This window comes from Podarcis erhardii (genome assembly GCF_964252035.2).
Source record: "Podarcis erhardii genome assembly, chromosome: 2".
Taxonomy (NCBI): Eukaryota; Metazoa; Chordata; class Lepidosauria; order Squamata; family Lacertidae; genus Podarcis; species Podarcis erhardii.
The window spans coordinates 16858623-16882142 of NC_138498.1; the positions used below are offsets into that span (position 1 = coordinate 16858623).

At 44.5% G+C, this 23520-nt stretch overlaps 1 protein-coding gene and 1 long non-coding RNA gene across 2 annotated transcripts in view; both read right to left on the reverse strand.

Annotated features, from left to right (window-relative positions):
• The window catches only part of LOC309335139, a 160730-nt gene that overhangs the window by 91836 nt on the left and 45374 nt on the right, over positions 1-23520 (reverse strand). The gene's annotated exons all lie outside the window — the stretch shown is intronic.
• On the reverse strand, positions 1926-22224 carry LOC309334857 (uncharacterized protein). Its single transcript, XM_081849498.1, has 8 exons — positions 21475-22224; positions 18650-18881; positions 16682-16858; positions 10707-14664; positions 8377-8569; positions 5886-6073; positions 4406-4594; positions 1926-2049 (listed from the first exon to the last, which is right to left on the reverse strand). The coding sequence occupies exons 1-8, from the start codon at positions 21712-21714 to the stop codon at positions 1995-1997; spliced, it is 5232 nt and encodes a 1743-aa protein (XP_081705624.1). The 5' UTR covers positions 21715-22224; the 3' UTR covers positions 1926-1994.

Below are 23520 nucleotides of genomic sequence, written 5' to 3' on the forward strand. Positions count from 1 at the left end.
TGAAATGAGCCCTCAGCGCCCTAACCTGTGAGGTCATGGTTTCACCAAAAACCCAACATCGTCAGATTCACTCGAAAGTGATGTCAAACCCCTGCAAATTAAACCCTGCAACATTTGGCGGGGCAAACCCCACGTTTCATGGTAGGCCATAATTTGCCTGGGGGAACGAAAACCTTTCAGCCAGCCCTGACTAAAAGCTGAGAAATGCAAGTGACAAAAATATTCCTGACTTTATGAGATGTGGACCCAGGAAAGCTGGGCATTTCCCTTTTGGTGCTGAAAGCAGCTTCGTCCTGAATGCGACTGGGCTGTGGCTCCTTCTTCCTGCTGAGCTGAGCTCTGAGTGTCCTACTATGTCAGAGCTACAATAGGGCTTAGTCACTTCATTTGTCAGCCTGTCTTGACAGACAGAGCCTTTAACTTTTGGCCTCTTTAAGAAGCAAATTCCTTGTGCGCTGCCTCAGAGGTGGAATTTCCTGTAGGTCGGGAAACAAAGCTCTTGCAAAACGAACGAAGTATGGCTTGCTGGAGGCAACGGGTCCTGTGTGAATCGTAGGTGAAGTCACACTACTGCTCAGATGGGGCAGATAGCAGGTTGAGAGTCACTGTGGAGAGCCTGTTTGTTTATTATACCTTTTAAAATTTCACATGGAGGGTTGAATCCAAGGCAAGTCATCCTATTAGTGTGTGACAGTCCATCTACTTCTCTGCCTGCTACACATGCCCACAAACCGGAATCTGCTCTCAAGATACTTTCCCGACTGCATTTTCACAGGTAGAGGTGGATAGGTGACCAACCTTGTGTGTGAGCAAATGAGATAGATTAAGAAAAGTTATCTGAAGTCTTAAATGTTATTTTCATACTGAAAAAGTGGATCGGACTGCAAGATGGCAGTTCCCAGAAGGCATTCTGGGTAAAATATTGGACCAGTGGTTCCCAGTTGGGGGGTCTGGGGACCCCGGGGTGTCCGTGGAACACACCCAAGGGGTCCACAGCACCATCCCCTGCCAGGGACTAGCTTATCTCGTTAATTACCCAGTGAAAGCCACAATAAAGATCCATGGATCGTCTAGCCTCGGCTTGCGCCTGCTTGCTGGCAGGGGGAAAACCTGTGAAAGAGTTTCTGGGTGACAAGTGAGCTGGGATTGGGCACAAAACTCTGACACAGTTTCTTAGGGCTCTTGTGATTGGAGGGGGTGTGGGGAGAGACAGTATGTGTATGTGCTTGCTCCATGGGGTGGATTCACGTGCTTATCATTTAAAAAAATAAAATAAGGGATCCCTTCCCCTTGCTCTCTACTTATTAACATAGCTGTCAACTTCTCCCTTTTTTGAAGGGAAATTCCCTTATTTTGAATAGGATTCCTCGCAAGAAAAGGGAAAAGTTGACAGCTATGCTTATTAATTGAAAAGAACTTCTAACTGCTTTCAATGACTACCAAGTTTAGAGGACTCCCCCACTGCTTGTGTGATTCTTTTCATTGTGAATCATGCCTTATGAATTTGGGATTCATGTCTCATCTTGGAAGTTCATCAGGGGAAATAGCTAAGCAAATTGCCACTATGCTTTTGTTTAACTCCTGAAAAAGAGGACATATCCTGGAAAAAGAGGACATATGGCAACCCTACGAGTCCACTTACTACTTTCCCCCTAAAAATGCCACCCCCTGAAACACATTTTCTGTAACAGAAGCAGCCGCTGGAGTTTTGCTATATATGTTTCAAACATGATGTTTTGCATGTAAAGTTTAGCTAGGTGTCCTGGCTCAAAATTGTCCTTTTCCTCACCAACAGTCCCACTTGTACCCACTTGTAAAGAATCAAGCATGACTTGTAGGACTCCCAATTTCACCCCTTTAGTGACTAACTACACCAGATCACACATTCATACCTCAGATCTAGAATAAATGTGCTCCCAGTCAACCTGTGTTATAGATATATTACATATGGGATTAAATTACACACTGACACTCTGAATGAATTACTATCTAAATTACAAATGCATAAAATTATATCCAGATAACTTCCACCTAGGAATGTTCTGAATCCTACAAGAGAAAAAAAAAACAGTTAATGGATAATATAAAATATTATCTATTTCATAATATTAGATGCAGCTAACTTTGCACCGAAGACTAAGAAAATTCCTCTGTTTCAGAGGCAGCTTTAAAAATGTAGCAATGCCTTTAAGAAAAGGAATGAAATTGGTATCAATTTGAGCTAAGTTGAAAAACATCGAAAACACTGTAGGCCTTATTCACATATCACTTTAAACCATGGTTCAATAAACTATATTTAGTTTAGTTGTTTAGATGTTCATGGGACCCTGATTGTTTGAGATTAATATTTGCTGATAGTTTGGGACTGCTAGTTGCTGAACTGTAACATACTTTTAAAATTGTGGGTATTTCATTCCTCTCTTGCTACTTTTGCTCATATTGTTTGGTTTAGCATTACATCCGAACCTGGGTTTGTGGTTTAATTTATTTCAAACGGTAACCGGCATTTGTTCTTGGCTTACCTCGCATCGTTTGTTTGGGGGAAATATATATGGGAAAACAAGAGTGCAGAATGGAGCTGAACACAGTCATAATAACTTTGTGCTGCTCAACAGTGACCCCTGTAGACTATTCTACAAAGTACCATAACTAGCTCAGACATTTTATATGTTATCAAATACTCCTTTATTTTCGGGGCATGGTTGTCAAAAAGTGATGTTATATACCAGTCACCAGGTCGCTTCAAAAAGTGCTGGAAACTGAGAAAAGGGGGCTAAACCCCTCCTTACACAACCCTTTCTCTATCCAAATTTTTGGCTTTTGTCTGACTAAGTCCATACAAGAAGTGATGTCTCTAGCTGCTTGTTCTCATTCCTTCTCAATAAATCCGGTTGTGGACCTTATATTTTGTTTATTCTTTTAATAAAAGCAGCATTTCAGTATGCTGCCTTTCAGATGTGGGGGTGCCCTAAGCTTTGGATGCATTTATTTGATATTTTGTGTTGATAATTGAAATGTGGCATTCATACTGATACTAATTATATTCCGTGAATACTATAAAACCTGTCTGAAACAGCAATGAAAATAATTCACATATTTAGCCAGACTGTTAGCCTATGGTGTGTGTTTGTGTGTAATTACAGACTTCCCAACATGGTGCCCATTATTATTATTATTATTATTATTATTATTATTATTATTATTATACTACAACTCCCATCATTCCCAGCCAGCTCCAGAAATGGAGTCAAACAACTTGTAGAGAAGTGTATCATGCCACTTGGAAGCCTTCTAAAACAGTTGGTAAAGGTAAAGGGACGGCTGACCGTTAGATCCAGTCGCGGACGACTCTGGGGTTGCGGCGCTCATCTCGCTTTACTGGCCTAGGGAGCCAGCATACAGCTTCCGGGTCATGTGGCCAGCATGACTAAGCCGCTTCTGGCGAACCAGAGCAGCGCACGGAAACACTGTTTACCTTTCTGCCGGAGCGGTACCTATTTATCTACTTGCACTTTGACGTGCTAGAATTAGACCTCCCTACAGGCGGAGCGGGACAGCTTGCCTCAGATGGCAGGTTATTAAAGGATTATTTTTTTTTACTAAACCTATTAAAAAGCAGCATAATGTCAGTAATTTAGTTTATTATTATATTTTTACCCAATAATATTTTAAACTTCTGTCTCAGGCACTAAAATGTCTCTTGCCTCAGTTGCACTTCTGACAGAATGACAGGAAATACCGTATTTTTCTGTGTATAGGATGCACCCATGTATAAGACGACCCCTATTTTTTGGAACCAAAAATTAAGAAAACAATATCTTAGGGTTGCCAAAACCCTAAAGTAGAAGTGAAAATCCGCACAATCGGCGACAGCGACAAGTTGTCGACCCTTTTGGGGGGTGATTGCCACAACCCCCAATGGCTCCACTGAACGCACACTCCAACCCGCCCAAGCCAAAATCCTGAACATTACCTTAAAATAAAATAAAAATCTCCCTGGATGCCCATGTTTCGTGTATAAGACGACCCCCAAATTTCTGACGAATTTTTAAAATAGAAAATAACCTTGTCTTATACACGGAAAAATATGGTAGTATGCTCTCACACCTCTTCATCTCCTAATTGTGTTTCCTAGCGATGTATTTCTCCTAATATGTGAACACACAGATTTCCCACAGGCATCTGGGTGGCCACTCTGAGAACAGAATGGTGAATTAGAGGAGCCATTGGCCTGATCCAGTCGGCTCTTCTTATGTTCTTAGATGCATGAAACCAAAGAAGTGACATTGACTCCTTTTGCACTGTATGAAAATGCTAGAAAATTACAATGAATTATGCAGCTGGTCTTCTTTTATCATTCTGCTAGATGGAAGAATAGAAATTCAAATAACGGAGGGCCACTTACCGAGTCTTGATATTTCGTAAGGGTTGCTTCCTAATGGAGGAAATGTCTAGTTCCAAAAGTCTAGGGATATCCGGAAAGCCGCATGCCTCAGACCACATCAGAGACACAGGCTCTTTGGGTCCAAGGGGGATACTAAATTCTGTGATATCCGTCTTCCACAGTGATTCTATCTGTTCACCGCTTTGCTCCCTATTAAGAGGAGGAATGCCATTATACATCAAAGAAAGAAAACGCTTTGAAGTAAGCCACTATCTTAAAAAAAAAGTGCCAATCCAATCATTATATTTCTAACGTGCAACTAACACTCTGAAGAGAAGAAAAACCATTGGGAAGTAATGATCAAGGGATGATCTTCTGCTGTTTTTCTGTCCTGGTTGTCCAACTTTTCCTGCCTGAAATAGCTGTTGGGCTGCTATTTCATGTGTGGTGTAATGAGTAATTTGGATCTCAGTAAGCCCAAACAGTCCAGTGGGCTAGTTGTTTGATCGAGATCTGAAGAAGCAGCTGATGGATGCTGAGATTAGGAGACCCTCCTCTGTGAAGCTCTCTATTGCCTTCCAAAAATTGGTTTTGTTTTGTTTTTTAAAGTAAAAGATGTTCCTTTTTTTAAAGAGGCTTCAGAGAGGGATTCTGATTCTCTTTCTTTTGTATTCATAGAGCATTAGTTTTACATGGATTTGAATGGTCATTATCTGTTGGATATTTGCCCTGAGCCAAGATGATGAGCTATTTTGACATTGAATAGAGTGTAATTTTAAAAATACTCCTTCTTCTAAGAAGTAATACTTAGGTTTCCTGATATAGGGAGGAATACCATGGAGTGGTATGTTAAAATCCCCTAGCGGTATAGCAGCTGCACTGGAGGAATGGCTTCTGCATGAGAAGGTTCAGGAAGAAAGCATGCTTTCCGTGGCTGGTCGTGCAACACATTGCTGTAGCCCCGATACTTCATGTTGCACAACCAGTTTCCTGCTAGAGCAATAGTTGTGTGGATTCTCATATTCAGTTTTCGGTTTTCATTTTCAATCTTTATTCTCGCCCTTAAAGGTAAAGGGACCCCTGACCATTAGGTCCAGTCGTGGCCGACTCTGGGGTTGCGGCGCTCATCTCGCTTTATTGGCCGAGGGAGCCGGTGTACAGCTTCCAAGTCATGTGGCCAGCATGACTAAGCCACTTCTGGTGAACCAGAGCAGCGCACGGAAATGCCGTTTACCTTCCCGCTGGAGCGGGAAGTGCTACTTGCACTTTGACGTGCTTTCAAACTGCTAGGTTGGCAGGAGCAGGGACCGAGCAACGGGAGCTCACCCCATCGCGGGGATTCGAACTGCCGACCTTCTGATCGGCAAGCCCTAGGCTCTGTGGTTTAACCCACAGCACCACCCGCGTCCCTATTCTTGCCCTTACGCTAGCGCAAAATTGAATCGGGCCACAGAGACTGCAACCTCATGGGAGCTCCCTCCAAGAACCTATTATACTGTACCTGGTTGTAGCTGAAAATGTTAAATCTTGTTGTTTCTTTGCACAAACCAGGGGGCTTGGGTGGGTTCTGGGCTTCAGGAAGACAGGTCCAATGTTGGGCACGTGTATGCTTTCCCTCTTGGTTCTATCTCCTGCTTTGATCAACAAGGGGCATGGGTTGGTAAGCTGGAGTTTGGCGCTCAAGCGGAGCTGTGCAGAGAGAAAGAGCAGTCAGTTTGCCTGATGCAGACAAAGGTTCAGGGAAGGATCTACCATGCAGCTGGAGGAATGGGGCAAAGGGAAGATTGAGAGACAGAAGCCATCTTACTAATGTTGCTCAAAATACGAGACCGCCAAACAAAGCTCTGCTATTTTCTTGCCCCTGGTTTTTGTGGGATGTGAAACACAAGAGCAGTCAAGTACAACATTCCTAGAGTGAACATGTTTACACATGGGGAGGAATGTTTGTCCAGCCAGCAGGTAAACTACCTGTTTTCTTCTGGGCTGGGACAGACTTCCTCTGCATGTGACTAGAGGTGGGCATGGCCTCACCTGCGCAGGTAACGACAAAAGCACAGGACAGGGCAGCCATCTCTCTTTTTTTGACTACATCCATCAAAGAAGCAACATCTGCTTAGCCAAAGATGTTCTCTTGGCTTAGCCAAGAGAGGACAAAGAGACTGCCTTCTTATGAGATAGTTTCTAGGTACAGTCATACCTCGAATGTGCTTCGGGCTGAGCGCGTTCCAGTTGTGCTCCGCAGCAACCCAGAAATAACGGAGTGCATTACTTCCAGGTTTCGCCGCTCGCGCATGCGCAGACGCTCAAAATGATGTCACACGCATGCTCGGAAGCAGCGAAATGTGACCCGCAGACGCACTGTCCCATCTTGCGTTCTGTTCGGGATATAAATGGGGCTCCGGAACGGATCCCGTTCACATCCCGAGGTAGCACTGTATATGTTACTTTTCTAAGCTAAGTCTGCCTTCTGGGATCCTATTGTAAACAGAATGATGTGTGAGTAAACCTTTTTATACTTTTATAGAAGACTGTGTCGTGCCTTATCTTTTATGAGGGAATAAGAGGAAAATACCAGAACAGTTATTATAGAAGCTTTAGCGAGCCTAAGCAAATGCATCTGCTGCAAGTTTAAAAACGGGAATGTAACTCTGCTAAATTGTGAACTTGTTAACACAAGTTGGAAAGGCTATAATCAGACAATATATCCTCCCTGCATCCCTGAACATTCCCACAGTTTTTAACATCGTGATATATCACCAGCTAAACATCATGATATACCACGATGCCTGAAATAAGGATGGAGCTATGCAGAGGGATTGACTGGCTTCACGGTTTTTCCTGCATCATGATTTTTTCCTGCGTCTGCTCTTGTGATTCGCTGCCCACTGCAGGAGGCAGGGGAGAGTTAAGCTGGCAGACTTAACAGGGGCTGCAGGAATTGAGAGAAGCATTAGCTGGCTTCATGGTTCCCCCCACATTGTGATTTCTGCATAGCACACCCACCATGATTTGTGATATATTACCAGGTCGAAAACTATGAAACCAATATCACAATATGGATTTCAAACCAGTTTTGGATGATATATCAATATAGCACTCAGCCCTACCTTTCTCCTTATATATGGGATAGAGAATAAGATTTGTTTCAGACCAAAGACTGAACTGTGGGCTCAAGCACTCACCAAGGAGGTATACTTCCCCCTGTGACTTTTAGTGGAAAGTTGATGTGCACAGAAGAGCAATTCCCCATGCCAAAACTATAGACTCTGATTTTCCGGCATATACATAGTGAGTTTCCCAAGCCCACTGTGACTGTATCACAAAGCAGAAACTCCCCGCCCCTCTGCGAGTGGGAGCCACCACCAAACAGTGAGTATCCTTACCCCTGCTGCCACTGTCTGCTACTGATGCAGATTGGGTGGTGAAACTCACAATTCATGCAGTGAGTTGCTCACAAGGGATAGGAAATTTACTATGGGGGTAATCATCCTCGGGGTGTCAGGGACTAGGCAGAGGAGAAATGGTGGAGACCGCCTTCCCAGCCTGACCCTTCCAAAGAGGAGGAAGAGGAAGACAGTATAGATTTACAACAAGGGGTTGAGGGAGGTTGCAGCTCAGATGCAGATGAGGGAAAGCTGGGGAATCATGGGAGAGCCAGAACACCCAGCTGACACATTGTCATTAGGAAGCATTCCAGACCTTCCATCTCCTGGAACACGGCAGGCCTTAAAAGTAGGAGAGCAAAGAGCTCAAAGACAGAGGGCACGTAGCAGTACCCATAGAGCAGGTGATGATGATAAGTGAGGAAGTGGGAGAGATGGGAGTGGGTGGAGATTCATTGAGGACAATGCCATTATCCAAGAGGCTGGGTTCTATAGCCTCTCTCTGTAAAGACTGAAATGTAAAAAGACAGTAAGAGAAACTCATCCTGACATGGGGTGAAAGTAAAACACCAGCTCTGAGTTGTGAACCCTTCATTCTCCTAGACTCACCTGAGCAAACAAGGCAATCATCCTTTGAAGGCAGCGCCGACGCTGCTTCTCTGCCATCATCTGTTTAACAGTCCAGTGCCCCATAACTCTTTTCTGATGAGCATCTAGCTTGTCTACCATCTTGTACAAAACCTGCATTCTAACACCGTCCTTGGCTTCTTTGGCAGCCTCCAACCGAATAAGTAAGGTTTCTCTGTAAATACAGGGCAGGAGGAATATAAATGTGGATAACTCTTTCCTTTAGTACAAAGAAAGCCCAGCAGCTTAGTCCTTAGCCTGAGGGCCCATTCTGGTACTCCCAGCCTCTCTACCTGGCATTTGGAACCACTTATGGATGACCTGGCCATTGAGCATTCATCCTGATTGGGCTGCAAGGAGATGATATCATGCTGGCTGTTTAATAAGCATTCATTCTTATTAAAGAGAGCGGGTGGCACTGTGGTCTAAACCACTGAGCCTCTTGGGCTTGTTGATTGGAAGGTTGGGGGTTCGAATCCCCGCGATGGTGTGAGCTCCCATTGCTCTGTCCCAGCTCCTGCCAACCTAGCAGTTTGAAAGCATGCCAGTGCAAGTAGATAAATAGGTACCACTGTGGCGTGTAGGTAAACGGCGTCTCCGTGTGCTCTGGCACTCGTCACAGTCCTCCGTGTGCCAGAAGCAGAATAATAATAATAATAATAATAATAATAATAATAATAATAATAATAAATTTCTATTTATACCCCGCCCTCCCCAGCCAAGACTGGGCTCAGGGCACCTAACACTGACTATAAATACAGTAAAAACATTTTTTTAAAAAACCAAACAAAGTTGATTAAAATATAAGTTAGAATACAGTTTAAAATGCAGCCTTGTTTTAGTGGTAGCCCATAGATCAAAGCCATAAGGGGAGAAAACATCAAATATTCACCGGGGCCAGCTATCCATGCTGGTCCTACATGGGCCAGCAAAAAGAGCCGAAGGTAAATTTATATTAAAAATCCCATATAAGGGGTTCCATAAAAAAAAAAAAAAATAGAGGGGGAGTTAGACTGAGTCCAGCCCAAAGGCCAGGCAGAACAGCTCCATCTTGCAGGCCCTGTGGAAAGATGTTAAATCCCACAGGGCCCTGATCTCCTGCGGTAGGGCGTTCCACCAGGTCGGGGCCAGAACTGAAAAGGCCCTGGCCCTGGTTGAGGCCAATCTAACCTCCTTGGGGCTTGGGACTTCCAAAGTGTTATTATTTATGGACCTTAAGGTCCTCCACGGGGCATACCAGGAAAGGCGGTCCTGTAGGTACGAGGGTCCTAGGCCACATAGGGCTTTAAAGGTCAAAACCAGCACCTTAAACCTGACCCTGTACTTCATTGGGAGCCAGTGCAGCTGGTAAAGCACTGAATGAATGTGATCCTGCGGCGAGGGCCCCATAAGGAGTCTTGCCCCGGCATTCTTCACCCGCTGGAGTTTCTGAGTCAGCTTCAAGGGCCACATGACCCAGAAAGCTGTCTGTGGACAAACACCGGCTCCCTTAGCCTGAAAAGCGAGATGAGTGCCGCACCCATAGTTGCCTTTGACTGGACTTAACAGTCCAGAAGTCCTTTACTTTTACCTCATTCTTATTATTTTCGGGGAAGTTAGATGACATTGCATCAAAACAAGTGTTATCTCACCCCACACACCCCAGTCTCCAGTATATTTTCCTGCAACTTTCCTCAGCCCAAACACCTGAACTTTTTGGAAGGCGGGTTTGCAAAACCTCCCAATCAACTGTAGTCGTACAAACCGAGTTTACTGTTTGTGGTTGAATCCCACCCCAAAACAGCGACAGTCCGGAAGTGTCCTAGGACTTCTCCCAGGCCACACCTCTTCTCCCCAGGCCTTAGCCCACTTTGGCCTTGCTCCATGTCCTCCTCGAGGGTATGGTAACAGTTTGGTAAAACTATAATGAAATATATATGGTGTTAAGTATTAAGATTAGTGGCAGTTTTCACTCAGGGCCACCAGTATGTAAATGAAGGATTGAAAGCTGTCGCTCCTGATTGGTTAGCTAGTTGTGAGTTGTTACTGTTTCTTAGTATTATATAAAGCAGCCAGCTAGGCTGCAGTCAGTCTGATTCCAGGAGCAATTCTAACTGCTGCAATAAAGAGCTGTGAATCCAACAGAGCTGTGTCCTTTGTCCATCTTTTCCACTATTCACAGCACATCCTTCCAACTGTCCATAGACGGATGACTAGTTCAACTTGTTTTCTGTCGTGCTCTTTAAATATAGTCTGGGGGCAATGCGCTGTCACCACACTGTGTGCCAATGCTAAGGTTCCCAGTAGCTTCACATTAAGATTTTTAGTCTTACCTGACTTGCTGGAGATGGCGGAAGGCGGTGTATTTCCGGAAGAGCAAAGCCAGCCTTTCCACATTGCTGTGCAATGCTTGCTTGATTATCCCTTTGGTGAGGGTGTAGAGTTCTGGGGAGATGCCAGCCTTCCGGACAGCTTCGCCCAACACCTCCAGGTTTCTCCTCTGAGCTTCTACGTTTATCCAGTAGCGCTTCTCTGTGGTGCCGGGTGCAGCAAACTCCTCCGCTTTGGTGAACAGCCTGGGGAACCAAGTGGATTCCAGCTCATAGGTATCCTCGTCAAACTGTGAACTAGGCACGGGGCTTAGCAGGGGGCTAGGAGAAGCATATCGCCTTTCTTTACGGGGGGAAGCAATCTTATATCGCTTGGAAAATTGATCCAGAATTGCACCTTCCACCACTTTCAGCTTGGGAAGCAAGGCCTTTTCTTCCTTCTGCATCTGCTGCTGCTTCATCTTCACTTTCTGGACTTGCAGCCTCTGCATCTGCATCTGATGGCGCCAGCGGAGCAACTGCTGCTCCCAGCGCATCTCCCAAAGGCGCTCCATCTCCTCCTGCTTCTCCTTCTGCTCCTGCAGCCACCGCAAGTTCTGCTCCTCCTGCTCCTTCTGCTCTTGCCGCAGGGCTTCTATCCGCTGCTCCTGCAGCTGCAGCTGCTCCTGCCACTGGCTCCTCTTCCTCTCCTGCTCCATGTCCTCCTCTTGCCAGAGGAGCAGCTGCTTCTCGTGCCGCTCCTTCAGCTGGCTCCAGCGCCACTGCTCCTCTGCTTGCTTCCCTCGCAGCGCCAGCAGCTCCCTTTTCTCCAGCTGCAGCTGCTCAACCGCCTTCTGCAACAGGTCCTGCTGCTCCTTCTGCTGCTCCCGCTGCCTGGCCCAGAATTGCTCCTTCTCCTCGTTCTGCTGCTGCAGGAGCTGCCAGTGCTCGGCCTGCGCCTGCCACATGCGCTCCTGCTCCTTCTGCTGCTCCTTCTCCCGCTCCCACTGCTGCCGCTGCCCCTCGCACATCTCCTGCCAATGCAGCTGGTATTCTTGTTCCTCTTGCAGCCTGTGGCGTTCCTCCTGCAGCCGGGCCTGTTCTTCATGCAGCCGCTGCTTCTCCTCCTGCAGCTGCTCCTGGATTTGCAAGTACCAAAGCTGCTTTTCTCTGCCGAGCTCCCGTGAGCTATCACTTTCCAAATCTGACTTGCTCTCTTTGCGCCATGGCCCTTTTTCTTTCTGGGCATGCTTAAGTTTTTCTGCAGAAGATTGTTTTGCCAATTCCTTTTCCAATTCCTGCCACGAGACCTTGGCTTGCACATCTGCTTCATCAGGCTGACGTTCTGGAGGTTGTTTTCCTTCCATGGGATGTGAAACCTTGGTCAAGTCTTCTTCCTCCACTTGCAACTGGGGCTCCTTCTGGTCTCTCCGCAACTCTTCTTCTTTCTGCTCTTCTTTTTCTTTTTCTTTTTCTTTTTCTTTTTCTTTTTCTTTTTCTTTTTCTTCTTCTTCTTTTTCTTCTTTTTCTTCTTTTTCTTCTTCTTCTTCCTCCTTCTTCTTTCTTTGATGTCGCTGGGACTTGAAGGGCGAGGCCTGTCCTGTTGTCATTTCTTGATCCCATTCCATCCCAGAGCTGAAAGAGCTACTTGAAGACTCCTGGGACACCACAGGACTGCTAAAGGACAAAGATGGAAGTTTGATTCCCTTCCCATCTTCCTCTTCCAGCTCACCCTCTGTGCCCTCTGTGCTCCTTGCAAACTTCTGTTTCTTCCGTCCAGCAGATACTTTCTGCTTCATCAGGATGCATTCATCCAGTTTTCTGTCTATTGCCTCGGAGATCTCTTTGGTTAGTGTATGTGTGGGCTGCGATTTTGCTGATGGCTTCCAGCTGCCTGAGAGACTCCTCTTTAACTTCTCTATCTTCTCATCTAAGCAAGCAAGGATGACTTCCTGAAATTCTTGCAGCGCAGAGCTTGTATCCTCTTCAGGGAGTTCCTCAACAATTGAGTATCTTTGCCTTTTCTGCACAAATGCAGAAGGCAACGTGGGGATTTCTACAGTGAATAGTGTGTCCTCCTGGTCTACGGGGCTGCTTCCAGCCTCCTCTGCTGGACCACTGACATGGCCTTCAGGCACTACTCCTGGAACATCATCACGACTTTCGGGCTTCTCTTCCTGCACTGTGTCTTGATAGGTTGCGTCCAATTCCTCAAAAATGCGTTTGAGAGCCTCTGCATCTAACACACCACCTCTATCGCTAGCAAGCTCTTGCAGCTTTTTGCCTAAACCACGGATGACATCTCCTGTCTTCTCTGCCCACTTTGGCTGTGGCACACCTGCTGGGCTGCTTCTGCTGGGGCGCTTCTTCCCTTTGGGCCTACCTACTGTCTCATGGCTTGATTCCTCGGCTTCTCCTGCTTGTGGTGATGAGCTTTCCCCTGGGACCTCTGCGCCCTCCTCCTTCTGGACACCTGGAGCAGTCTCTTGAGTCTCTTGAGTCGGCTCATCGTCGTCAAACTTGACCACCTTTCTCTCTTTGACAGCCTTGACCAATTGCCCTGCCATCTTTTTCATGGAGAACTTGCGCTTTGTTGGGGGGCTTGGGAGTCCTTCTGCTGGCTCTTGAGATGATTCTTCGACTTCCGCTTCACCGACACTCTCCCTGGTGACCCGTTTGAGAATGGGCTTAGGGGGAGTGCTTTCAGCTGGCTGTTGGGGAGCTTGCTCCCCTTCAGGTTCTTGGTGGCTTTTGCCAGCCAATTTTTGTGGTGACGGCGTTTTCAAAAGGGATGTTTGTATTTTTTTCCAGGCAGCTGTCCTTGACCCCCGTTTCTTTCCTGCAAATTTGCTAGGTGCTGCTGTTGCTGTTTCTTTTCCAGCAGCTTCTGTGTCTCCCGTTTCGTCGGACGATATCTGTGATAGCTCAGAGGATGCCTGTGACAGGTCTGAGGACGTTGGGCCTACAACTGTCAGTCGTGACAGTCCAGTTTTGCTGTCCCGAGCTCTTACTGAAAGAAACGTCAGAGGTACTTCTGCATCGGAAGGTGTTTCTTGCAGCTGGTCAGGGTGAATGGTTTCAACCGTGGGTTTCTGCTGCCTGGGTGACTCATCAAATGTGCCCCCTTCTTCAACTTTCACACTTATCATTTCTGCAAGTTCAGTGTGGAGTTTTGTACTCTCCTCATAAGTGCCCTTTTCTTCAACTTTCACACTTCTACTTTCTGCAAGTTCAGTGTGGAGTTTTGTACTCTCCTCATAAGTGCCCTTTTCTTCAGCTTTCACACTTCTCATTCCTGCAAGCTCAGCGTGGAGCTTCATATATCTCTCATCTTTGATTTCTTTCTCACCCTTGATTTCTTTCTCACCCTTGATTTCTTTCTCATCCTTGGTTTCTTTCTCATCCTTGATTTCTTTCTCACTCTTGACTTCCTTCATATCTTTCATACTCCCTGTGGGCGGTTTCTCAGGAATCCTACTTACAGCAGGTCTGAGGGTGGCTTGGCGTGCCACCATTGCCCTCTCATTTGCCTCCTGCAGCTCCCTGTGCAATGCTTCGTTAGTAATCATGAGTGTCTTGCACATCTCTTCAACGGTGTGGACTTGAATTTCCATTGCTGTTTTCCTCTCCATGGCCGCTCGCAGCTCCCTTTGCAGAGTTGCAACGTGTGGGTCTGGCTTCTTGCTTTCCAAGGCGCTCTCGGTTTCACACTTGATTTTGAGGCTGCGATACTGCTTCCCTAGAAGGCTGTAGGCCTTAGCTAGGTTAGCTACCATGGTTACAATGTACTTGACTGCTGGATGCTCTATTTTCAAAAAAGTCGGAGAATCTACCATTTCTTGCATCATGTTGTTGAGCTCATTAGTGCGGCTGAATGTAAGAGGGTCATCGTCCAACATCCGCTCTGCTGTAATAGGCTCCCCTTCCTGGGGCGCATCGGCCACTTTGTCTCTCCATGTTTTAAACATGGCATTTCTGTGACCTGAAATAATCGAAGAGATAACAAGAAGGCATTAGAGTATACACAAAGTAAAATTAGCCCAGTGATAAAGTACCTCTGGAACAGGAATTGTTGCACAGTGACACTGTGAACTTCCTTATAAATCAAGGGCGGATATACACTCATGGTTTTTAACGTTAAAAAGGAGTTAAGGAATGATTCCGGTAACCATATAGTCACAATACGTTCTTTTCTTTAATGTTCATAGTGCGTTATAGAAATGTGACACCAGAGGGCACTGCAGAGTAACCAGAAATCAGGGAGAGACACTGCGGAGAAAGAAAGCAAAACGAAAACCAAAGGGGACGTTTCCTGTCTTGATGTTTTAGAACGATATTTCTAGTATCGTTCTAATAATGAAAAGGCGAGTGTAGATCCAGCCCAATAAAACTCTGTGTGCTGTCCTAAATGTAACAAACATGCTACAGCCACTTGCAATCAGTCTTGTCCCAAAGTGAGTGCAATCAGATCATCAGAGGAGACCATGGTTTAATAAGGCACTTGAGGCCTCCAGAATAAACCAGAAGTATGACTTGTGTCAACAAGACATTCTGCCTTCAGTGTTGCAGGCCCAGCTCTGCTAAACTCTCTCCCCCTAGAAGACAGGCACCATCTCTGCTGAGTTTCAGGTGCCTAGTTTAAACCATTTTATTTCAGGAAGCCTTTGCATCATGGATATTTTTTTACCATGTTTTAATGTTTCTCGTGTTCTTGTTTAAATTCTTGACATTTTAAATTTCAGAGATTTAAGTTCATGTTTCAAATTTTGTATATTCTAATTTTTTATACTTGTAAGTCGCTTTGAGACATTGAAAAGCAGGATATATAGATAGATAAATATTTGTTTATCTAAAGTAGATGGACAGACATTTTGGGGAAGCAAAATCTCCTTGGAAATAGGCTCCCGAACTGTCAACCGATAAGAGGAACACACAGCTGGCACAGACCATCGAGAGAGTGGGGGATGAGAGAGACCCCTAAACTGAATATGCCACACACAAAATGAACAAGGCTTGCAGCTCTTTCTTGCAAGTGTCTTTATCTCTTTCCCACTAAAACCCCTAGCAACTGCTCCATCCTATGCAAACTCTGATGCTGGCTTAATTGTCCAAGTTGACGGAGTTTACAGCTGGGTTCTGACACAGGTTCCTTGAGTTTTGGTGTGCTGTTTGGTTTATCGGTACTTTTATTTCTTTCAAGCCAAACATATGTGGAAGTTTTTGCAGTCAAACCTAACAATACATATCTATGCTAGTTGGTAAATGAAGGAGTTAAGGACCACAGAGTTGTAAATTTCTAGAGGAGACACAGCTAGGTTACACACCCCTCAACTCTGTCAATTTCCTGTTCCTCTGCCTTCCCTTTCTCTTAGTTTAACCATGTAAGCTGATATCATGCATGATGCTGGAGCTCCCTAGCCCAAACTGTTTCTGTTTTTGTTTTATGTACTTTGTGTTTTTATATTCTGATTTTATCCCATGAACCACCGAGACCTGCAGCTGTAGGGCAGTATAATAATAATAGTAATAATACTCCAAGCTTGAAGGGGTTTTTTTTTGTATTTTGCAACCAATAATACCTTGCCTGTGATGTTTTTGCTGTAGCACTGAATGGTGCATGAGTGAGACCTATGACTGATGTAAGTAAGTATTTAAACTTACTCAAAGTTGTAGTCTATTCACTCCAAGATGGGTAGAAGCAGGGGAGCTCAATTGTAAGTGCTTAATATTCGGATATTTAAAGTTCTAACAACCTATTTCCCATGCTTACAAATGCTACATAGATCTGTGTTTTAAGTTCTGCTAGGGGCTGCTTTGGCTAAAGTCAAACCCTGTGGGTTGGTTTAAAAAAAAAAATCAGCTGCATTTTTCTTTGTAGTTCCCCACACATGTGGGACTTCAGGATTAACTGGTATTCCCCAGTTATCTCCCAAAAATATAGACCTCTGCTTCCTGATGATGCAACCTCTTTCTCTAACAGATTCATCTCATTTAGGTACCTGACTTCCGTCTCTGCTTAGCTTTCCCTTCTAAAAATGGGCGGAATAGTTTGATTAGATGCTGAATCTTTGAGTCCATTGCACTGATAAAATTCTGGATTTTCTCCTCCATCTCTTCAATTATGTCATTAGTGGCAATGACTTTTTCTTCTCGTTCAACTGCTTTCAGCATTTCATCTGGAAATAATGTTTAAACCCAAAGTGAGTCAAGATGGAAACACCCGTGATGTAAAATGAGAAGCTGTCCTTTTAAAAGCAATCTCCAGTTTATCCATCGAATGAACAGAGATCTAACTGGTTAAACACTATCACCAAGGCCTTGCTTTCTCAGGAAACCAGTCTGCTATAGCCATATCTTTGCATGCAGAGAGGCACCAAGGAGGTTCAGTCCTGATTTAAAAGATGAGGAAGTTGGTGGTGAGAAATACTTCTCTGCCTGAATCCTGGAGTGTCACAGCTGGCTTAAAAGGTAAAGGGTAAAGGGGTCCAGTTGTGACTGACTCTGGGGTTGCGGCGCTCATCTCGCTTTATTGGCCGAGGGAGCCAGCGTACAGCTTCCGGGTCATGTGGCCAGCATGACTAAGCTGCTTCTGGCAAACCAGGGCAGTGCACGGAAACGCCATTTACCTTCCCGCCGGAGTGGTACCTATTTATCTACTTGCACTTTGATGTGCTTTCGAACTGCTAGGTTGGCAGGAGCAGGGACTGAGCAACGGGAGCTCACCCCGTCGTGGGGATTCGAACCACCGACTTTGTGATCGGCAAGTCCTAGGCTCTGTGGTTTAACCCACAGCGCTACCCGTGTCCCTCAGCTGGCTTAAGTAGCCATTATTGGGCTAGTTCAGTGTTCTTTTTGTGACTTTTAAAACTCTACATCTTACGTGGGAAGTCTTTGGTCTTGTCAGATTCCTTCCCCCACTTTTAAAACTAGAACCCCAAGATCTAACAACAAGAACTAAATGCAAAAGACACACAATTAAAACTAAATAACAGGGGTTTCTCTCCAAGTCTACTTTGAGTCACTCTGGGTACATTTGTTTTCAGTACAATTGCCAGGACTGGAGTGGACTAAGCCCATAGCCCTTTCGCACAAAAGTCTACTCCTGGTTAGTTTTAATTTTCAACAGCCCAATTTAGGAGAGGGAAAGCCATTTTGTTGTTGCTATTATAAACCAAATGGGAGCTAGAAAACCTTGCTGCAAGTCACCCACAGGTATGTAAGCAGATCCCAATTTTTATACACACTTGTGATTGGAGAATTTCATCCCAAAATTCAGACAAGCGACAATTTGGAAAGACAGAAATGCTACAGTGCTGTACATGTAATATTTTGTGCAGGCTGGTTCACATGTTAATGTCAACTGAATGTATTCTTCCTCTTTACTAGCTAAGGGTGCCTATCCTCTAATCCAATTCAAAATTGTGACACCTTCGAAGGCTGCAGTTCTATAGTTTTGGGTAGCTTGTTCAGACATTACTATTCCACGGGACATTTGGCATTTAGGGCATTTGTTTTTTGGTAACCTTGTTTCTCCAGCGGCTCCCCCCCACCCTTTGTTGTACTTTGTGATTGTGAGTGTTTCATTGTTATTTCGCTGGCATACAGACACACACAGTATGAACTTTTTTTCCTACCCTTTTCTAGATTTCTAGAACATGGGTAGGCAAACTAAGGCCCGGGGGCCGAATCCAGCCCAATTGCCTTCTAAATCTGGCCCGCAGACGGTCCAGGAATCAGCATGTTTTTACAAGAGTAGAATGTGTCCTTTAATTTAAAATGCATCTCTGGGTTATTTGTGGGGCATAGGAATTGGTTCATTATTATTTTTTCCCAAAATATCGTCCGGCCCCCCACAAGGTCTGAGGGACAGTGGACCGGCCCCCTGCTGAAAAAGTTTGCTGACCCCTGTTCTAGAAGATGGCACTTGCCACAGTATACCCTCCCATTTCCAGCACCATGGAACTAACGCCATAATTTTAGCGCCTCCAGCACTGCCTTTAATTCCTGTATTTTGAAGACGCTCTCATCTAGCACGTCATCAATTCCATCCAAAAAATGAGCCCGGCGGCTCGTCTCTTCCCAGGTTTGTGAATGGTAGTAGTCCCTTTCAATCTCAGGATCGAGCCCATCATCCTTTTTGTAGTGTTCATAGGCCCGATTCACATTGTCCAGAATGCGAAACAGCTTCTTAGAAACATCCTGAAAGCACAGAATTACAATGGATGTGAGGGCAGGACATATTCAGAAGCGTTTCAGGAGCCCACTTCTTGGTTATGTATCTCCTTCCCTGCCCCTGACTGAGCCATCCTTGTAGCATTTGCTGAAAGCATTAATAATAATAATAATAATAATAATAATTTTTATTTATACCCCGCCCTCCCCAGCCAAGGCCAGGCTCAGAGCGGCTTACAAGCAATAATAAAAACAAGTTGAATGATTACAACTTAAAAACAAAATTAAAATACAACATTAAAATATTGAAACATTAAAATATTAAAATGCAGCCTCATCACAGGAGGAGAAAGGAAAAAGAAAGAGAGGGAGGGAGGGAATCAAATTGGCTCCAAGCCAAAGGCCAGGCGGAACAACTCTGTCTTACAGGCCCTGCGGAAAGAAATCAGATCCTGCAGGGCCCTGGTCTCATGAGGCAGAGCGTTCCACCAGGCTGGAGCCAGTGTTGAAAAGGCCCTGGCTCTGGTTGAAGCTAATCTAACTTCCTTAGGGCCCGGGACCACTAGGGTGTTGCTATTTATGGACCTTGAGGCTCTCCGTTGGGCATACTGGGAGAGGCGGTCCCATAGGTACGAGGGTCCTAGGCCGTGAAGGGCTTTAAAGGTCAAAAGCAGCACCTTAAATCTGACCCTGTACTCCACCGGGAGCCAATGCAGCTGGAAAAGCACTGGGTGAATATGCTTCCCATTACAGGAAGACATCCTCATTTTGTCTGGCTACACAGTAATGGACCTTTAAGAACCTGTGGTGTTAGTACCGTAAATGTTTCACGCTGATCAAGGGTGCCAACTTCAATAAAATATGGGGGAAGCCCAGGTAAGCTCCTCCATGCATAATCGATCACATGACATGGTGCACCCACACACCATTTGAATGACAATGTCCATCAACATTGGGGGTCCCCAGCGCCCTCAAATATTATATGGGGGGCATGTGCGAAGACCTCTCTGCCCCTAGGAGTTGGCTCCTATGACTCTGATTTTATCATGGTATGTGTTATTTTTAGCACACTACCCAGTGGGTACAGTATGGAGATATTAATCAGTCTTAATAAATAAGTAAGTTAGTGGATTATAATAAAAAAAAAACTATAATCAAATGAAATTGCGGGCAAGGTTTGAGTTAAAGGCAGAGGACGAAAAATGAAAAAGACATAATTGTAACAGAAAAACTTTGTGTAATAGATAAAGATAAAAAGAAAAGGTAAAAAAGGTTTGAGTAAAAACACTGGAGAAGTGAGGTTGGGAAGTCAGTTTTTGAAGAAAGGTAACTTTGATATGAAGATTATTGTGGAAATGTTTGAAACATTTGCTAAAAATTATATAATGATAAAGCAAGAATTAAGGACTTGTGCCCAAGAAATAACAATATTACTACCTTGGATAGCTTTAAAAGACATGGAAGACAAGCCTATCGGCACCTTTTAGTCACAACGGCTAGGTGGGACCACAGTCTAAATTTAAAGGCATCTTACTTATGAATACCTGCTATTTGGAAGCAACATTTGGCCCTTCATATGTTGTTGGACTGCAAATCCCATAATCCCCAATGGCGACTATGTGTGTCATGCTCTGACAGCATTGGAAAGGCCCCAGATTTCCCATGACTGGTGTAGCCAATACTTAGCTAGATGGACTAAAGTCCTGGTTCAGTATGGAAGAAGATTGGAAGAAATTTAAAGTTTATTTACAGAAACATTCTAAAATTAAGGAATGTTAGAAGGAGGCTGGAATGAAGCTATGTGACTTTAGCAGAAGTATTATAAAGGATTAAGTAAAAATAGATTATTAATGGATGAAAGGAGGGAAGGTAAAGTTACATTGTATCAGGATAAAAATTGGGAAGGATGGAAAGGATTTGTTGAAATAGTTAATTGAACTAGAATACAAAAAAGGGAGGTGTGAGGAGGTCGCTGAAACAAGTAAATGAAAGTTAATAACATTGAAAGTACTGGATGTGTTTTTTTAAATTGTTTTTGTTTGGTTTTTGTTATGTATGTGTAGCATTTTTGGTTTTTTTGTATTGTATTGTATTGTATTGTTCTGTTATGTTTAATTCGTTTTCTTTTCTTTCTGTAATTTTTAAAACTTTAATAAATATTATTAAAAAAATAAAAATAAAGTCCTGGTTCAGTAGAAGGCACTTTCTTATGTTCCTAAGAGGCTTATTGCCTTCCAAGTCTTGCTTACAGGTTTCCTGGAGACATCTGCTTATGCTATTCATATGTTCTTAATAGCTGATGGGAGCCTTTACTCTTCACATCTCACACTGCAAGGGCTAGAGAGGCATCCAATAAATACAGCAGGTCTGGTAAACAAGCAAATGGAAGGACTTAATCTGGTTCATTTGAATCAGTTACCTGCAGAAGTTGGGATTACTCCCATTTCTCCTGACTTTTCTCACATAAAATTCTCGGGGGGTGAGCAGAATTGTGCTTAACGTGCCAGCAGGAGTCCATGTTGAAAACCTATTGTGAAAGGCTGCACATATTTGACCCCCCTCATCCATCAGCAGTCCCTGCTCCAGGACAGAAACTCTATTTTTCTCCTCCAACACATACCTTCTTTGCTCTTTCCAGCTGGGCCAGCTCAATTTTATCCAACACATTCTGCACAGCGGGGGGGACTTCATCGATGGTAGAAATAGCGGCTTCGTTTTTGTAGGTTGCAACATTGCGGCCGGCCTGATCGCGTTCGTAATCATTATCACTTTCATTTCCTGAGTTTACTGAAGATGATGAAGATTCGGGACCCATGTGGGACTTTTCCCATGCAAGTCCAACCACCTTTGGGAAATCCATGGCTGCAGCACAGAGTAAGGCAAATCAGCTTTTTATACAGGGTCAAGTTGTTCAGTTGTGTGGTAGGCTTATTCTTCAAACAGTTTAATTACACCCCCTTGCTGTTAGGCAGAAACTCATCCCGAGGGGATGAACGGGTTCTGTTTGTGTAGTTGATGTCATAGTTGCCATTCTATGGCTTCTAATCCATGACGTCATCAGGTGCTCATTTGCATAAAAAGAAGCCTCGCGGAACAGAAACTTGTTGTTCTATGTGCTCATGCATGCTTTATATACAAGTCGCAGAATGCATTAGTGTCCTGGAGAGATGGTGGAATTCACTGCTCAGATAATTCAACAGTAGATTATTCCATTCCTCGGCTCTGCCAAATACAAGCTAGAAAGGGTTGTCATGCTGTACATGAGCTTTAGAGAGCTGCTTCTCAGTTCTAGCATCATCGTTTCTGAAACTCATTCAGAAGTATTCGCTGTAAGGTAATACAGTGGTACCTCGGGTTACATACGCTTCAGGTTACATACGCTTCAGGTTACAGACTCTGCTAACCCAGAAAGATTACCTCAGGTTAAGAACTTTGCTTCATGGGGGACTTCCGGGTCGGCGCCATCGCCGAATGGCGGACTCCCTCCGAGCTCCGGAGGGAGCCTGCTGGGTAGGGGTTGGGTCCCGCCGCGCCGGCGACGCGGGGACCCTCAAAAACCATGGGCGGTGATGCCCATGGACTTGGTGACTTGGCGGGGACCGTTTGCGCCCCCGACCCGCGAAGGAGCCTTTTTAAAGGCTGCGAAGCGGGTGACGGGGGGGGTGCGACGAGTCCACTGCCTCCCCTGCCTAGCGAAGCCGCATACCATTCGGCGGAGAGCACCGACTTTCTTCTATTGAAAATTTGGACTTAAAAGAATAACCCGTGAGTAAATTTACCGGACTTAAAAGGAAAAATCTGATTTATGAATTTGGAGCGAGCGGGGGAGGTGCAAAAAGGAAGTCCGCCCCCCCCCTGTTGTAGAGGTTTTAACGCAAGGATTTAACAATTAAGATCGAGAGATGAACTTATTTGTTCGGAAAAAGTTAATTTCACGAAGGGAAATTGCAAGTAATTATGCTGGAGGAGAAGATTGATTGGTGAGAACTAAAATGTAACCCCCCGGGAACCGGGAGCGATCCGCTATGAGAGACTGGTGAAGAGACACAGAAATTTTGACAGCTGTCAAAGTAGCTGTCAAAGCAGGAAAATAAAAGAGAACTTTGTTACGATGGCTTTGCTGGCTAAATTCGTTACAATTTGGACATAAACTATTGAAAACAAAGGCAACAAGTTATTTGATTTTTGGGTCTGATCTGGAAAGAAATTAAGTTATCATATTCCCTCTAGAGGGAGTTCTGGGACATTGCAACAGTGGCAGCAAGTGGAAAATTACTATGAAACTGAGCAGGATTTATTATCTTTTGGGAAAGTTGCAAAAACGAAGCATTATTTTGTCTACAGAGGTTTCTACACTAAAGGAGACAATGGATTTATCTATTGAAGAAAGGAAGGGACTTGACGTAAGTTTATGTTCCTGAATAAATAAAGCCTCTGTAGAGGAACCAGAAGTTTCTGAATTAGAAGGTTTTTGCAGCAGAACAGGAAAAAGAAACCTGAGGAATAAGAGCTGGACTAAACTCGAAGTTGGAACATTTGGGACATCCAGACTTTAAAAGGATCAAGAAACAGAATCTGAGTTATACTCTTAAATATAGAGGTCTGGATGGAAGAAGAATGATCTTTTCTGAGAGTTTCTCCGAGATTGGACTTTCTGAAATTAAAA

Coding starts and splice junctions, on each gene's coding strand:
- LOC309334857 (XM_081849498.1), bottom strand. CDS start 21,714: ATGGATTTCCCAAAGGTGGTTGGACTTGCATGGGAAAAGTCCCACATG. Junction 8,570..10,706: donor CGCCATCTCCAGCAAGTCAG/GTAAGACTAAAA, acceptor CTGTATTTACAG/AGAAACCTTACTTATTCGGT. Junction 6,074..8,376: donor TGATTGCCTTGTTTGCTCAG/GTGAGTCTAGGA, acceptor CTCTCTGCACAG/CTCCGCTTGAGCGCCAAACT.